General features: G+C 37.8%; 1 protein-coding gene across 22 annotated transcripts in view; it reads right to left on the reverse strand.

The window, feature by feature from the left end:
* The window catches only part of LOC117422321 (gephyrin), a 214,596-nt gene extending 196,105 nt beyond the window's left edge, over window positions 1-18,491 (reverse strand). For 8 of the 22 annotated variants that reach the window (XM_058987323.1, XM_058987319.1, XM_058987316.1 and 5 more), the window contains exon 1: window positions 18,323-18,490. In XM_058987323.1, coding sequence (XP_058843306.1) covers window positions 18,323-18,386 — 64 coding nt within the window. In that variant the 5' untranslated portion in view covers window positions 18,387-18,490. Of the gene's footprint in view, window positions 1-18,322 lie in introns of all 22 variants that reach the window. The other 14 variants (XM_058987330.1, XM_058987328.1, XM_058987326.1 and 11 more) reach the window with 6 other exon arrangements.
* Between the last annotated feature and the right edge of the window lie 612 nt (window positions 18,492-19,103).

Consider the following 19,103-nt stretch of genomic DNA (forward strand, 5'->3'; position numbering starts at 1 on the left):
AAAAAACAGTGCTGCCTGTTCAGTGAACAACAAGGCAGATATCGTTGTAATGTCTAAATGAGGGGCGCTGCATTGCCTACAACAAAACCGCCTGGGGTTTGGTTGGTCGCCTCACTGTGCCACAGTGACACCTACTGGCCCGGTGCCAGATGTGGCCAGGCAAAGATTAGTCATGATAAACTCATCTCCACTGTTCAGTAGGTTGGCAACATTTGCTGCCTAGGCTGGTGAAAAGAGGATTGTTGGCTGGACAGCAGGAGTGGAGATCACCCACTGATCTTGAATCAGGATGTCAGTGTTGAGACAACACGTACATTATTTTTTTACACAGATTTTCTCCACAATTTAGAATGCCCAATTATGTTCCCTCACCAATTCCCCACAACAGCTTAGGAGAACTGAAGGTCAGTGGGCATCCTCCAATCCCACGACCAAACCAATTGTCTCCTTACACCCAAGAACTCGAGAGCAGTTGTCTGCAAGCTACCAGCCTCTCGAGGAGACACAGGCAAGCCCTGCGGTGTCCTCTGCAGATTAAATCATTTTTCAAGATGTCAGAAAATGTATGAGTAGGATGACTCTCTTTCTATTAGCTCAACAAGGTCTACAATAACTGGCCGAGTGAAGAAAAAAGAAACATGCTATTGATTTCTGTACTTTAAGATAAAGTAGCTAACTGTACCTCTGTCTTTAACGATGCCTGATAGCTTAATTATATCTCACAAAAAATAAAGGTCAGAAAATGCATTTAATTTCCATTCTATCAACACAAATGATCAGGTTTTCTCATTTAGAATTCAAAAATAAAAATACTGTAGCGCAATATCAACCTGCCCTTCTTGAAATTAAAAAAATGCATGGGTGTGCTTTGTGAAATGAAACCTCACAATGAAAAAATTACTTTATGATCATGCATCCGCCTAAAAAAGTACATCAGTCTAGAAATACAAGTCTTTGTTCTCTGTTAAAAGCCTAACTTTTGTAAATGGAATTGCCCTGAATAAGACAACAGACTAAACATTTACTGCACAAGATCTAAATACTATCGACAACAATTGAACAAGATGTTTCACCGTCTGAGTGGAACTGGAACCAGACTCAGAGGACATGACAGAGGACAAACAGAACCAAAGAAAAAAGGGACCAACTATCTTACCCCTGAGCTATCATGCGCAAAACAAACTGGACACGAAGACTCAAAAAGAAAACGATGAACAGCCAAAAGCAAAGAAACCATCGACAAACAAAACAACTCTAAGAAACATTACAAACGTCATTACAGTACAGACATTAGTCCCCCCCTAAATGAATCCTTTCTCCGCTGTTGCCTTTTTAAACTTGTACATTAGTAACAGTTATGTGATGCACTCATTAAAAAGTTCAGTTTTGTGATTTGCTGTCAAGGGGTTCATACAAACTGCATTCACGCTCATTTCCAGCTGCTATTTTATGTTGCTAACAAAGTTGGATAATGTTTCACTGATCTTTTCTACAAAGGAAGCACTTTAATCACCCTCTGCATCTGTACAGAACAGTCGTGTTATTCTTTCTGCATCTAATGTTGGGCACCTGTTACCGGTTCCACAATTATGTACACAACTTTAAGTAAGAGTATCAAGTCATTTTTGGCTGGGTTCAAAATAGAGTAATCTCAGAATCCATCTTTGCCACAGTTCTCCTACAATGATGCTAATTCATCAAAAACAATCTGAATCAGACACATGACTTACAAGAGCGCAGCTTATCGATTGACATTACATGCCTGTACAGTTTCTGAATACGACAGGCAAAGAATTCCATCGAAATGTCACATCTTTTAATTCAGATTTTCAGAATTCAAAAGAACAACACTATAGATTAAGCACGTCCCAATATCTCAAATGTATGATCAAAAAAGCAAGCAAAGAACCAAGACCAATACAAGAGAGAGAGAAGGGGGGGGGGGGGGGGGGTTTACGTTACTAGAGTACAAGTATGTATGTTTGGATATGTTCCTCTACATAGTCCCAAATTTTGATACTCTCAATAATTTGTGGTAAAAAAAGAAAAATCTATAGTAGGTATGTATGCAGCACAGTCAATGTTAGTGCTGCCAAAACCCAGCGTTTACCTTTAAATGAATATGCATTCCTAAACGACTTGAATCTTAAACTAAAAGCAGGGCGTCTCTTTGTGAAGCTGTCACTTCAACCTGCAGTTTAATGATAAGAAAGAGTCTGCATTTCTGTGTGTTCAATTGGCTCTGGAGTGTGTTTGGGAAGTGGAAAAAAAGAAAACCAACCCTGCACACGTGTTTCTGTAATCACGTGGGCGTCGCTGTGATCACCCATCTCCTTGGCTACACATTACTGCTGCGTCGAACTGACTTGAGTGTCTTTGTGAAGGGGTCTGAACTGTATGATCAGAACTGAGTGACCACTTAGGGATGTGCTATGCAGGTGTCAGCGTTTAAACGTTTAAACCATATCTACATACACCAGAGGTTGTGTTAGCTTTTCTGTTCATGTATTACTGAAACGCACATGCCCAAAATGTTGCGTCCCATCCATCAAATATACATTTTAACACAAAGGCTAAGAAAATTTTTATGAACGTTTAAACTCTATGGCTTGTAGTAGTTTAAAAATCTCTGTCTGTGTATAGATATACATAGAAACACAGACACACTTTTTTCTTTGTTATATATACTAACAGTAGACTGTTCCCATGACAACGAGATGGGATTCTAAGCACTGTTGCATTCATCTACGTGTGTTTTAATATTTTTCTGCATTCCAATAACAGCAACAGCATTGGCATGTCTTAAGCGAAGATTCTTGAAAAACTGTCCATCTGTGCGTATACTATATATATATATATATATATATATATATATATATATATATATATGCGCCTTGGTCACTGTAGTACTCGTAGTCAGAAGTAGATGGCTGATGCAGATGAGCAATCTTCTTCATGAGAATCCTCTGAAGATGCTGACTGCTTAGCTAAAAAACTTACGACTGACAACTGACTTGCTGTCAGTGTACACTCTGCACTAGGTATTCATTTTCATGCTTAAAAAAATCTGTAAGGGCATCCCTGTTAAACTAGTGTGGAAAATAACAAAAGCACAATGTTAAATTAGGCAACTGCAAAAAAAAAAATCGAGTTAAAAGTTGAACAATTCACATAATTTGTCGGCTCTGTTTGAAATAAAATTAAAGGGACCAGAATTAGGCTCAGGCAAGATATGAAGGTAAAAGCAAAGATTGTTTTGCAATTAACAGCTTTTTCTGAGTTTAATTATGAAACAGAATCAGCTAAATTTGTCACCTGATTAAAAATAAAACCCGAAACCTGTGTGTGTGTGTGTTCGCATTTACTTTTTTCCAAAATACATGTTTTATTTCTTAACAATATGGACCTCTGTTAATATGGGGCATAACACATTATTTTAAAATAAAATACAGTGCATGGTGGGATACTATGGTATTAATTTCCACTGTTCAATGCGCTGCTAGGAACTGTAACCGAACTATTCTAACAACATTAGTGTGTGTGTGTACGCATTACGCCCCACTAAACATGAAACGGTACTTCAGTGTGGACGCTAAAGCTTGAGCTGGATTAATTAAAACACGGTTCTCGAGATTGGTTATGTAGTGTGGACAGGGCCTAAAAGTAAAGATCCTTAATATTGATGGCAAAGTCAAATATCTGGCTTATTGCTGCCACCTACAGGACTGGAGTGTACCTTACTCAATGCCGTTATATTGCAGAATCGTTTTTTTTTTTAAACAAGCAAATAGTTTACGGTCATTGCTGCAGTGTAGATTACCACGAATACGCATGTCTGCGTGCTTTTCCATTCTGTGCGTCCAGAGAACGCAAGACAAAATATTTTTCCGTCCAATGGATTTATTTTTGTGTTAACGCAACCTCTGATACACACACACTATTTATATTGCATTCTGATGTATACTGACAGCCCTGGTTAGTATTTTCTAAGCAAAGAACCCCTAAATAAGCAAATAATGTTTTAACATCGTAAAGACTTAACAACAAAGTAAAAAAAAAAAAAAAAAAAAAACGTACAACGTACACACCAAGGTATATATTGAAATTAGGGCTGTCACTCAAATTTTCGATCAGTTCATTTATGTGCATTAGTTGATTAACCGGTAGATTCATCCGTACACATTTTTAATAAAGGTTTTTTTGTTTTGTTTTTTTCCCCCAATATAACAATCTTATATCGCCTGTCCTGCATGTAACACTAAAAAATCAATAGACAAAAAAATATAAATAAATAAATACAAATAAAAAGCCCAATGGGAATTTGGTCTTTTTGAAAGTGTTTTTTGTGTTATTTTTATCTTAGTAAATGTCTATCTTTGTTATTTGCACTGCGCTACTGAGATGTACCTGTGCTGGCCCTGTGGGCACAAAGTGAACAAAATAAACTAAACTAACCCTTTTTTTTCTTTACATATTATATCAAAAGAACAAAACAAAATCAATAATAATAATACTAATAAACACAACTGCATATGTTACATTAACGCTACTATTCAAGGACTGGTACCACAAATGGGACATCCGAAGGACGTAGTCCGAAACGTCCTGATAATTGATTTGTAATCAATTATTCTACCTTTTTAAGTACCTGAAATATCCTTTTCTTTTTTCTTATATATATATATATATATATATATATATATATATATATATATATATATTATTTGTTTATTTAGCAAACACCTTTATCCAAGGCGACTTACAGAGACTAGGGTGTGTGAACTATGCATCAGCTGCAGAGTCACTTACAATTATGTCTCACCCGAAAGACGGAGCACAAGGAGGTTAAGTGACTTGCTCAGGATCACACAATGAGTCAGTGGCTGAGATGGGATTTGAACCGGGGACCTCCTGGTTACAAGCCCTTTTCTTTAACCACTGGACCACACAGCCTCCTATATATATATATATATATATATATATATATATATACACACATACACCACACAACCTCCTATATATATATATATATATATATATATATATATATATATATATATATATATAAGAAAAAAGAGAAAAGGATATTTCAGGTACTTAAAAAGGTAGAATAATTTCGGACTACAAGTCCTTCATCGGCTGAATACAAAAAAACAGTGCTTTAAGAACTGTGGACTATAAATACAGATACAGAAACTCCTGTGCCAAATCCACATTTAACCCCATAATGAATTCCACTGATGGGTGTTTTCTACTGTCTAGGACAATTAATCAGAATTGGAAATAAGACAGATACCAAAGATGATGATGCTTACAGTCTGATGTTCAGTATTTAGATAAAAAGAGTTGTTCAACTCTGCAGGAACCAGTGCAGCGGAGTCAGTGAATGCAAACTGAAGTAGTACGAGACACACAGAGATGGAGAGGTCTGTGCATCTAATGGTATGAGAACGGAGTTCCCTTACAATTAAATTACAATCCGTGAGTAGTACACAACATCTGTGCTGGTAGGAAGGCAACATCCAAGCGCAGTACAAAATCAGCAGAGTGCTTCAGAAGTCCTAAAAATAGCAGCGATGAGCACTGAAACTCTTATGCATCATGATACATTTATGAATGGGTCTTGTAGCCCTTCTAGCATGTCAGCCCTTACCTGGCTCTTTAAACAGATCTTTCACCGCATGCCCTAGTCTGATCCATGCATACCACATGCCAGTGTTAGAGACATGCATGTTTTTTTTTTGTTTCACCTTATTGATTTGATAAGCCAGTATGAACAGCTGGCTTCAGTAAGTGGTGACAGTGGACATTGCCAACAGTAGCAGCATAAAGAGCCTTTACTTCATCACAGGGGACATGGGTTTCTGCAGGTGGTCTGTGATCTAGCAAAGATCCCACACTTACAAAACACTATCAGTAGCCAACAAGTACACATGTAATGGCCTGCTGTATGATACACTACTCTTGTAGAGTAAGCTGTGCCATAATGGAACACCATAATGAAACTTAGATCAAAGGTGAACCAAAAAAGCTGAAAAGTGTATTTAAAGTTTGTACGCTATTGTTAGGGTTTACAACATACCATTATACACTATATCTTTTTTTAGATTCTACATGCAAAATAACAATATAAAATTCAGGAGGTCCCCGGTTCAAATCCCACCTCAGCCACTGACTCTTTGTGTGACCCTGAGCAAGTCACTTAACCTCCTTGTGCTCTGTCTTTCGGGTGAGATGTAGTTGTAAGTGACCCTGCAGCTGATGCATAGTTCACACACCCTAGTCTCTGTAAGTCGCCTTGGATAAAGGTGTTTGCTAAATAAACAAATAAACTTAAAATAATCCATAGGCTTCCATTTTAGCGTTGATATATTTGTTTTACATTCAACTCATTTGCTTTCCCGATTTTCAATGAAGATCCTGGGTCAAATCAAAACAAATTACTCCAAAAGGTGAGCAATTTATTACAGTATTTTGTACACTCCTCACAAACAAACCCTAGTAATGGCCAACTGGCTTTCTGGCCAGCAACAAACAATTCTATTACCAGATATGCTGGAAAGCCAACATAACTGTGTACCAAAATTAACTACAATTGCTATTAGCCTAAACATTTCTGCACACTTAATATTATGAAACAACTATGAAACTGTGTTATGACGTAAATAGGAACAGTACATGCAGTCATGGTTTGTAATATCTTATACCTGTACAGAGTTATATACGCACTAGCAGTGCCCAAGATATGGCCTTCATCTGCCAGGACTTATGCATAAGTTGCTTACTATGACCTAGATTCTAAATCCTCCCAAGAATTTGCTCAGAACAAGTTCCCTCACAATTGGATGAGCAATACTATAAATATACATTTCATACTAAATGACGTACATCCTTAATCCCCCCCCCCCCCCCCACAAAAAAAGAAGAAACTGTTTCTTCACCTTTTTGCAACGTGAAATCTAGAGTAGTTCTATATTTCCATAAATGTAACTTGCCGCTGTGTAAACTAAATCATTGGAAACTTCAACAGGAATAAAAAGGAATGTCTTTTTAAAACTTTGAAAGTTTTACTTTGAAATCCGTTTTCTTACCTTTTATTAGCTTTATTAACATTATTACTTGTCCTAATTTTTTGCGGCAAGAATTATTTTAGTTTTTTTTCAATGTAATTTCATATACAAATACATCAAAGAGAGAGAGAGAGAATGCTGCATCCTCTGTCGTCGGTCATGTGGTCTGATTACAGCGAGACCGCTGGAGCGAGTTTGCACTACAACACAGGAAGTGATCCGCTACCAGGAAGCAGCACCCATTTGTCATCTGTAGTACTGTCTTTGGGTTGATTTGATCACGCTAATGCATACCCTGCCACCGCTAGATGTTTTAGAGCCCTTTACATCACTGGTAATCATCCTGGGTTGCACCAGCCATCATCCTTAGTTCTCAGGATAACCTCTAAAAATAAATGATGCAATCTAGATTTACCTGATGCTGTAAAATGCTCTAGAAAATCCAGATGTTGCTTATCCCAGTACAAGTTGATCAAATCAACCCCTAAATTACAAATGGGATACTCAAATGACCTATTACTTGCCATTTATTGTGAATTAGTCTGCGATTTCAGTCTTATAGGTCTAAGAAGGTAAAGCAGTGAATGTCAATGCATGGGATAATCCACCAGCAGTTAATTCTAACAGCATATTTCATTTCTGATGAGTAATGAATACAGATTGAAGCCAGGGGGAAAAAAAACCATCAGCTTGTACATCTACTGTATCAACTATAAATCAGAGGAAGTACAGTAGTTCATCAAAAACTTTGCTACCTTTTAAGCAGTTCAGATGTATTTGAGCATTCCTTCAGTAAACTGAGTAATGAAGCAATCGGCCAATTACTTTACAGAGTTTCATATTGCTTAACATGGCATTTGTCGACAGCTAAATGAAAGTTGAAAAATCAGAAGCGTGACATAATAGCTCTCATCGTTTACAATTACAGCCTTCATCATAATCAATCATATGCCTTATTATCGCAGGGTATTTTGAGTGTTCTACATTACGGTTGCAGTAAAAAAAAAAATCCTGTTTTCTAATTCTAGTCGTGCATCACCAAATAGTTTAATCTTCCTAACCCTATGAGGAGTTAGCACTACTGCTGGCACAGCACTGGCTATGGGGAGTGACAGGCAAGGTTCCCCATATACAGCTCTCGGCTCATACAATTTTCAGCAATCCGCATTAAAAAAAAAAAAAAGACGATGGGGGACCTTTTTGATAAAATAACAACAATACAGGGATATTTATTCTCCAGCGAAAGAACACTCACATATTTATAAACCAGGAAAATAAACAATTCAGCATTACTTCTGCAAGGGTATGAAACTTTATTACATCACCAAAAACCTGGACCTACTTTGATTTGGATAAAAATGTCCATGTATGTTTGCCTTTGGGAGAAGTGGTTACAGTGTCAATTTTAGGCCTGAGTGACATCCCGTTCATGAGATACAGCTCATCAAAGATGACCCATCTTGGACACAGAAAGGTAGTTTTGGAGGTGTTTTAAAGCTCTATCATAATATCACTATCATTCTACGGAAGCTTCTGTGAAGTGTAAGTTAAAAAAGTTGTGTGATTCTGTGACCTTTGACCTCACTCAGCTCAAATCGTGTTACCTTGGATTTTTGTCAATGTTTGATAGATTGTAGCCTAGACCCTTATCTACATTTCCTGCAAGTTTCATTTTGTGCCTGCAGTTGGTTGAGGCACAGCACAGAGTTGAATGCAGTGTCAGGTGAATCTTCTAAGTGAAGCGATTACACACCTAATACAATTAAACAAATATATTTAGCTGTAATCAAGTATACTCACTTGTTAAATTGAAGCTGCAGTGAACTGGTGCAGTTGTAACAGATTAATGTTAATTCATTAACACATTTGGTCTATAAACATGTGAATAAAGTGTAACACACAGGTGAATTAAATACAGATCAATATGTGCCCTTCATAAAGTGAAAAACAAGAAAACCCAACTATAACTCAACTAAGGTGTGTTCTTAAACCTGGTACTCTTCCAAAAACATTTATGCCACTTAGGAAAGTGTGAGAATTGTCCATCACTTGAACATTTCAAAAGTCATCTACAAATGCTCTTTCAAGACAGCCTAGTGGACGCAGTTGAGTATCGGAAGTGGACTACAACTGACAGATCCACCCTTCAGACAATCAATGAACCTGTTGATGAGTTCATAGAGACTTTCACAAGCCATCTCCAACATCTTTGTTGACATGATTTAATCGCAAAGATGCAGACTGCATATTATCAATAGTTGAGGGGTGCACTCCTATAAGAAAATGAATTCCTGGTTGTTGGTGATTATGCAGAAAACTTCACTTCCATCATGCAAGATGAAGCACAATCACACCACCAGAACAACTCTCAGGCAACCATACATTCTTTTGTTTGCTATTGGCGAGACAAAGATGGGAATTCTCAGCACATGCTGCAATATCAGAATGCATGACTCATGACACAGTCGCTGTTTATCTCTTTCAAAAGCATCTTTTGAGGTTCTTGGAGAACATATCTGGGAGGTGCCTGAGAAAAATCTATTACTTCTCTGATGGGTGTGCAGAGCAATATAAGAACTGTAAAAATGTCCTCAACATTTGCAAGCACTTGGAAGATTTGGGCGTGGAAGCAGAGTGGAACTTCTTTGCAACATCTCATGGCAAACTGTGATGGTGTAGGAGGAACCATTAAACGAATGGCAACAAAAGCCAGTTTGCAGAATCCATACCATGGCCAGATCCAGACTCCACAGGTTTGCAAAAGACAACATTCCTGCTCTTGAAGTAGAATACTTCATGATAGCACAATGGCAAGCTGAGCAAGAAGTTCTGGAGCAACGATTCTTCAAGGTAAGAACTGTGCCTAGCACACGGCATCGCCACTTCTTTCAACCAGTTTCCAAAGCAAAAGTCATTGTATGAGAGTTCTCCCAGTCAACAAAACAATGAGAAGAATCAATCACAGTCAAAGAGGATGTCCTATCATTTGACCAAGTGAAAGGATATGTTACTGTTCAATATGACTGTCACTGGTGGTATCTGCTGATCAGAAGAAACGGGAGGCTGAAATTAACATCCTGCAAGCACCAAAAGCCTTGACAGAGTGACTACAAAGCAACTTAAGCATAGGTGAGTGGTAAATTAAATATAAGGAAAGAGACCTGAAAATAAAATATCTACATTTCCACCACTTCTAAAAATATGTTTTCTTTTCCAGGCTCAGTGATTCATTGGATTTGAACAGTGGTAATTACAGCTCCTGGTAAAGCATCATGTGCTGACAGAAGAACTACTGGTGGGGACAAAATTAAACGTGCACATTTCAGTCTTCTGTTGTTCTCAGTTTCAAATAATTGTGACTTAGGTGAACCGATGTCGCAGTTAAAATACTTAACAAGTTAAGGGGGTCTATTCAATTGATCTAAACGTTTGCTCTTAATGCCACTGTCCATTATACATATGAGGTGACAATAGGTCTCGATATTTTATACATATGAGGTGACAATAGGTCTCGAGGTTTTAACTGTTAGTGTAAAATGCATACAATCTTGCTTAGGATTAATTTACAAAAATATATGGTAAATGTTGGACACTGAATTAACAGTGTCAGGCTTCTGTTTGTCATGTACACAGTAATATGGGATAGGTATACATTTTTACTTCAAATCCACCATTGCAGAACAAAAGACACTACATCAATAGTGTTACTGAGCAGTCTGTGTGAAGAACTCGGAACAAGTCACTACTTGTACAGTCGTACTGCCAAGTGTTAGTTTGTGAATCTGAAAATAGAAGTGCTTGGACTAACAGTGCAGAGGTGATCACTCAACAATCAAATACCAGTTTTGACAGTCACCATTGCAGAAACTTGTTTTTTGGGGGTACAATTTATACATTTCACACCCAGTCATTCTGCAGTGGTAGTAAAAGGAACACATGTATGGATTGCGTATTAAAAACCTTGAAATACAGTGGAGTTATCTATGCAGTGTGGAGTAGTGGTTAGGGCTCTGGACTATTGACCGGAGGGTCGTGGGTTCAATCCCAGGTGGGGGACACTGCTACTGTACCCTTGAGCAAGTTACTTTACCTAGATTGCTCCAGTAAAAACCCAACTGTATAAATGGGTAATTGTATATAAAAATAATGTGATATCTTGTAACAATTGTAAGTCGCTCTGGATAAGGGCGTCTGCTAAGAAATAAATAATAATAAATAATAATAATGCTAAGATATTTAGCAAGCAACATTGATAGCCCCCTGTGCATTTACAACATTAATGTTCTGTGAATACTGCCCCATGTAGTTCTATGTTGAACACCCAGTAGCCATATTTTCTAGAACCATTGACATACACTTCCAAGGTTATAATTCATATTCACTCCTTGACTAGTTATTGCGCAATCACTCCTTGTAGCCTACTGCTCATTACATAGGAGTAAAAATAACAACAACCAAGCAGCATGGCGCAGGTTACACAGGAAGTGAGGAGCAGGCATGTGCAATGCCAGATACTGGTTCACTGTACTTTGTCTGCACTGCTGTCTTCATAAACTGTCCAGAGTTGTGCGTTTTATTTTTACCAGTTTGAAGTGATATGGAGGTAGCACTAGATCATTCAGTAGTTAAGCTGCTTCATTGTCCAAATTAAAGCAGTGTGAAAACACTGTAAGAGTGCAGGTCAATAGGAACAGACAGCAGAGACTTTCCTAACCATGTCTTGCCAACCACAATGCAGCACAGCTACAGCCAGGTTACAGTTTACATGTACCTTTGCTTTTGAAACTGTCGCGGCTTTTCCTGGCTTCTAGTGATAAACGATGAATAAAGCAAGGCAGAAAGAGAAACACAGAAGGTAGTTTTCCTCTAACCATGCTCAGATTACTGCCTCATAGTGACGTTGAGCTCCACACAGACGGAATTATGCTTGCAGATCGAGGAACGTGGTCCAGAGATTCTCTATTCTTTCAGATTCTACATCAGTTTTTAGAGAACTGAAAACAGAACTCCTCTAATGGACTGATTCACACATACAGACCCATAAAAATACCCTTGATATGCTCCTTTAAAGGACTTCTTATTTTGAATGTGTTTTATTTATTCATTAATTTATTTTAAAAAGGAACAACTCTTATAATTTTTTTTTTAATTAAGGAAAACCCTTTTAAGTTTCCTTACTTTAAAAACTTTCAACGAAGCTGTTTTGCTTAATATTCCATTTGTCTTACCGAAGCGTTGACAAGCCAAGGGGAATGCATTCAAGAATTTGTTGTTTTCAATTCATATTTTACCATGCATAGCAAAACAAATGGAGTTTGTCACACTTGTTATACACCACCAGTCTATATTCCTTTGCATAAAATCCCCAAAAAGGCAGGCTGTATCCTGTCTGTAGAGGCAGAAAAATAAATGACTGGAGTGGAGACTCTCTGACAGGCACAAGTTTAAAATTATTTGTACATTGCTGACACCCAGGTCCGGGGCAATGGGGTGGACTGGGCTAATCTGCCATTCCAATTGAAACAATGAACTCAGCAGCTGCTGGAGTATGTGCCGACTGCTGTCAGCTTTTCTTAACCTCTGTGGAGAGCAGCAATCAGCACACATTGAAGCAGCTGCTTCTTCAATGGTTTCACTTGGAAATTCTGCTGTGTCCAATGCACTGGATGCCTTCACTGATGCACACATCTGTATCAGGCATTGATTGATTTCTTACGTTATATTAAAAGTAAAAGACTGTGTGTGACACCACACACCGCCAACTCATATACATTAACACATAGCTCAGCATCAGAAAACACTTTTGAAGAATATAAAACAGCTGCCCCTATTTCAATCTCGCAAAAATACCTCTTCAGAATGTACCCTGCAGCCAAAACTGAACTAATTTATTTGAAATCATGGTAGTCGAAGTGCTGCTGCTATTCCAAATATTTACAGTAACAGCATGACCAATGCGGACCAGTCAGTCAACAATAAAGAAGTGTGCTGGTAATGTGCTTTCGGCCTGGGGCAAATCAGAGGAACCCAATCTATACATGTTTCAGGATCACTCCTAAATGAGATGCCTCCTTTCTAGAATTCACAAATTCATTTTCAAAAGCTTTCACTGCAGTAACAGTTCATCTCACTGTCATTTAAGGCAATCATACAAACTAAAAGTGTTCTAGAGTTCAATATTTGTTTCTTAATGAACTCTACAGAGTGATCTCACTGTTCCAAGTTGGGTTGCTAAGCAGATGTCAAAAGTGATCTAATGAAAGTAATTCTCCAATTTAGGTTTATACATACTTTCTTATCCATACATTGGTAAATAAACATGATACTCCAGGAACCTTCACGGAGTGCTGAGTTTATTTCACCCATGAGGATAGCCGTAAACAACCCAAATATGCCCCCTTCGGGACCTTAGTTATTTGGCCAACCTTAATTGGTGGAATAACCTATTTTAAAAGGCAGTTAGCTGGTCAATCTGCGGTTGATTTAAAGTATACCTTCATTACACACGACTGGGAATTCAGGAAGCTGTTAAAGGACCGGTCTAATTAAACATACATCTAAAATGTTACAATAAAGCAGCATTTTTTTATTCTTTTTAATCTAACCAGCTTGAGAGAGTTCCATCTAAATGTAGATGCCATTTCCTAGCCGTGATTCTTGTCTTTCTGATATACTTACTTTTGAAGTCCTCCCACGCAACCTCAAGTATGTTATCTACTCTGCCTCTCTTTCTTTCTACTAGAAAATCTTTTTTTTTTTTTTGCTGCTGAAATATAATAAGACTTCCCCAAATTCCTTTCTTTTTTTCATTTTCTGTCTGTTGGGTGCTTCACTTTGCTGAACGGCGGGGGCTTGCATTAGTAGCCTACGGTTTTGCCAAATGGAAACAGCCTTGCAAGAGGACAAACTAGACTTGCTGGCTCTATAGATTCTCTGATCCAGCTCTAATAAGCAATGTGGCACCATTAGGGACAATCCTTAACTCTTTCAGAGCCATGTTCACATACGTAGGTTTGGACAAATATGCAAAATATTGAGTCAGGAAAGCACTTATCTGTCGAGTCTGTAAGGTGCTTTAATTGTTATGGGGAGCACGTGATCCCCTTTGTTACTTGGACTGCTGCCTCTAATTGCTTATGGGAAGTTAAGCGTGGAAATTTCTTGCAAAGTCTGTTCTCTGTAGTGTCCAGTACAGTCATCACTTTTTGATCCTTGTGAAACACCAGCAATTCTGTGGCCGCAGCCTTGGTGAAGGAAGCACATACTACAAGACAGGAGTCTTGCCCATCATGAGGCTGAAACTTGCAACAGGGAGACCTTGCAACAGGGAGATGCATCTTTTATATATTACAGAATACATGCCAGTGATATATATACATAAGGTTACACAAGTCTAGAGATCTAAATGTATGTGTACTATATAGTATTTAAATATGTATCATGCACTTAAAAGATTAACATATGTGATTTTAAAATATATATATATATATATATATATATATATATATATATATATATATATATATATATATATATATATATATATATATATATAGATAGATAGATAGATAGATATATTATTACCCTAAAAAGACCTGGGTACCAGGTTCCGGATTTTCTGTGCCGACCTCATATATATAAATATGTACATATATACATATATACATATATACAGTTACGTGACATCCCATTTGTTTCACAAGAACATTCACAAATAATAGGAAGTCATTCTGCCCATTCCTAGTTGCTCATTCCCTGTTTGCCCATGGTAGAGTCCTGCATTGGGTCAGGTACCTGCAAAAGCGGGTCGGGTTCGGGTCGAAATGTGAACTTTTTCGCGGTTTGTGGTTTGGGTGCAGGTCAAAAGAATTAAATGTACTGGTATTTCCTGCACTAAAGCAGGAGGCGATTAGGGAGCACTCAGCTGACTAAGTAGTGTTCTCGGTTTGTATTGCTGTTTGTTTGATATGTCACAAGATCATTTTATCACGTCTACTTGGTGATATTAAAAATGTCTGTGGACGAATTGAAACAAAAGATAGCGCAGGGTTTATAGCATGTAGAGGAAATAGTTTGAGAGGTAAAACAGAAGTGTGGAATTCTTTTGGAAATAATGAACACGTGACTGAATTCATTGCTTGTAAAACCACAGCCACCAAACTGGTACATCTACGAAAGCACAGGCGTAGCTCCCTTTCAACTGGTGGCACAAAAGGAAGACAGGTATTTTATAGTAAAGTAAGTAGAGATAGTTAATATGCTACAATGTTAAAATATATCCAGACCACTAGAGAAAGCTACCATGCTGTATATCCTATTGTATAAACTCAATCTGTGGAGAATGGTAGAGATATCGGTGTGTGAATGTGAGAGTCAGTCGACACAGGCAGTAGGTAAAGGACAAACACTTGCGGGTTCAAGACAGCGTTGCAGCGGGTTGCTGGTTCAGGTCGGATCCGGGTTGGAAGCGGGTCGTAAAAAATGGACCCACGCAGGACTCTGGCCCATGGTGTCTGTACACCCTATTCACAGTCTTATGGCAGGTGTTTTTTTTTTGTCCACCCTGGTGTGTTATGTAAAGAATGGAGGTGATGTGGCTCTGGACAGCTTCCACTACCATGATTGGCACTTTCAGAGTCAAGTCAAATAGAGGCATCTATGCTATGCTTGCTTTTCTTAACATATTCAATATAAAACCAGTTTTGACATTTATTCACAGAAATGCTAGTACATGACATTTTTCTTCATTTGATTAAAACATGAGGTTGTGTATTATTCAGAAACTCACAGGAGCAGCATGTTGCTTTGATTACCCACTGCAGTGATGGTACGGTGTTAGAATACAGCATTAGGTATATAATACTTGGCTGTGTGCAACCTTAAGAGGACTTTCTACACCTACAAAAAGCCACATGCAATGCTGTTCAAAAACCATATTACAAAGATGCAATGCATTCAACCTTAAACACATAAATGATATGTTTTATTAAGGAACCTATGGTTATGTTAAATGTCTAATTAGGGATAACATGCTTTGTGTGACAGTAAACACTAAATATCGATATGATTATATTAATATATACAAAAAACAGGCCTGTTTTCCAGATTTAAAAAATCCCTTTCCTTAAATGTATAGTGTTAAGATGTAAATACAGTATTTTGATTAGTTATATATATATATATATATATATATATATATATATATAGAGAGAGAGAGAGAGAGAGAGAGAGAGAGAGAGAGAGAGAGAGAGAGAGAGAGAGAGAGAGAGAGAGAGAGAGAGAGAGAGAGAGAGAGAGAGAGAGAGAGAGAGAGAGAGAGAGAGAGAGAGAGAGAGAGAGAGATACACACACACACACACACACACACACACACACACATATATATATATATTACTGTTGATTGATGATAAATGGATAATGTAAAATGAAACCATAGAATAAATCAGATTCCAGGGATTCCCATGATATCCTTAGATAATTACAAAGGTCACAAGAGACCACAACTGATGTAATGATATTGGCTCAGCCACAACCCTATAAAAATCTGCCATTTACAGAAGATACATGTGTGCTCTTTCAGATAGAGATTTGATTTTTTTTTTTAAAGAAGGGTGCCTGCACGATGAACGCCAGGAAGCACGTACTCCTGTAATCTGCCTTTCACACTTTGTCAACCTCTGTTTGTCATCAATACTGATCTGCCTCCATGAAATGGCAATGCATCGCAGACAAATCAAGATCAGATTCTATAAGATTCGCAGGTTGTGAAACGCTGCTCCGTGCTTAAAATATACGGGAATGTCTCATGGAAAACACCTCTCTTTGCGTAATGTTATTTATAAAATGAATGCATCAATAAATAAAAACATACATACATAAATAAAACATGTTTTCAGCGGTTGATGTGTGCACAATACGATGATGTATTGAAGGCTCGGTTTCAGCACCAAATGCTAAGAACAGCTCCCTCTAATCAGAGCGGGAGGGGAGGGGGTGGGGGTTCCCTTGCATATTTCCGAATCAGCCGTACTTTAAACAGCTGCACCGTACTATTCACTCCAGCTTTTAAATACAAAACCCGTGACCGAAATGAAATTCAAACAGCTGATAACCAAAGTCGTACAGCCAAGGTGTGTGAGATTTTATATTTATATATATATATATATATATATATATATATATATATACACACACACACATATACACTAAATACATTAGCCCGATATTTTTCAGAGCATATTGTAGTTCCCTTTTACTCCATATCTATAAAGCAAATCAATGCCTCTACTCAAAAGCCAGCCAGCGGATTACTCCTACCTATTCTGTTCAATCACAATAAACCCCACTATGAATACTAATATGGGAATTAATACTGAAGCATAAAATAACGATTACAATGCAGTCTTATTTGCTTTGTTCTGTTTCTTACTGTATCATGTTGATTACGCAGATCTCAATTAATCATTATGAACCTGCTTCGTTCTAAATGCTAAGCTGAGCAAACAATATATTGCACTCGACAGATAACGAACGGCAATCTATTTCACATCACTTGCTACATCCCCCATTCCCCCCCCCCCCAAAAAATCAGATGTCATGAATCGTAAATACATCAACATTAACATTGGTTATGAGCGGTGCCATATTAAAATAACCATTTTTCCTTTTCGTTTTACAATGCTCACATACAACTAAACAGATAATGGTGTGGCTGACATTTCATTCTAACCATTCAATTTCCTATGGAGATTAAAAAAAAAGTCACCATATGATTAATTGGTAACATACAGTATTCCTGTCCATTTAAAATAGAACGCAGCAAATGATACAGTATTCAGCATTTGCATGCAAGCGTATTTACCTCATTTTTCATTCAAAATGACATTTCCAACAACTGACATGTACTCTTAATACGGCATATGAATAATTCATTTTTGACATTGGGGTTTTTGCATTGCTACAGTCAAGATGCAGCTTTACAAAAATAAACATTTAATATATAACTATATATATTTAGCAGAAAATGCGTCTCGGCCCAGCTGTATTAAACTGACAGCTTTAAATCACCCCCGACTGCAAGGGGCAGGCTACAGTCAGCAGCACAGCAACTGCACGAGCAAGCAGACTTGCAGAACCAGGACCCCAAAACTCACACACTGCAGCGGCGCAGGAGAGCACGGACAGTCGGTGCAGTTTCACCCAGCGTGCTTCCCATGCCGAAACCTTAAGGTAGAGAGCGTATTTGGATTTACCTGTGAGGACTCCTACTCGAATTTGGTGGTCGTGGTTTGTTAAAATCATCCCTTCAGACGCCATGTTTACCAGCGCTGTCACCGCACTGAGAAGCAGGCAGCGCGGAGTGACGAGCTCATCGAACTCGAGGGAGGGAAGAAAAGTAGGGGAGAGCAGGCGATCGTCGAGGGACTTGAAACTGAGATGAAGTGGGAGGTGCTAAGGTAAATCACATATAGGTATGCATCCGTGTGTCTTCATATTATTAAAAGTTTTAATAATGCAAGAGGCCTTCCAGTATTTCAAATATAGTTGCATTTACACAAAAATACATATTACCATACTGTTACTTATTAAGCACACGAATACCTGACTGGTTATCTAATGCTGTTTAAAAAAAAAGAAAAAAAAAATATTTATTTTACAACATCGTTTTTTTTTGTTTTGTTTCTTGAATTAAAAAAACAAGAATCCAGGTTGTTTTCTTTTTGTTTTTTTTAAAGGTTTAGGTTTTTAAACACTTCCACATATAGCACACACTTTTGCATAACCAGGCTGACTCATTACTTTCTCGTGCCAATGGAATATATCAAATGTAATATATAAAAGCTGCTTGGGTGGCTGGTACTTCCATACACAACACTGCAGAATAAAATCATCAAAAGTGAATGATGACTCTATGGGTCAGACTTTAGCAGCAGATTTTCAACCACAACCTCCCTGAAGGAGTTAGTGGAGGCAACTTACATCCCCCCCCCCCCCCCCCCCGGACAATTTAATAACTAATTAAATAATTCCTGT

This window comes from Acipenser ruthenus, chromosome 15 (genome assembly GCF_902713425.1).
Source record: "Acipenser ruthenus chromosome 15, fAciRut3.2 maternal haplotype, whole genome shotgun sequence".
Classification (NCBI taxonomy): domain Eukaryota; kingdom Metazoa; phylum Chordata; class Actinopteri; order Acipenseriformes; family Acipenseridae; genus Acipenser; species Acipenser ruthenus.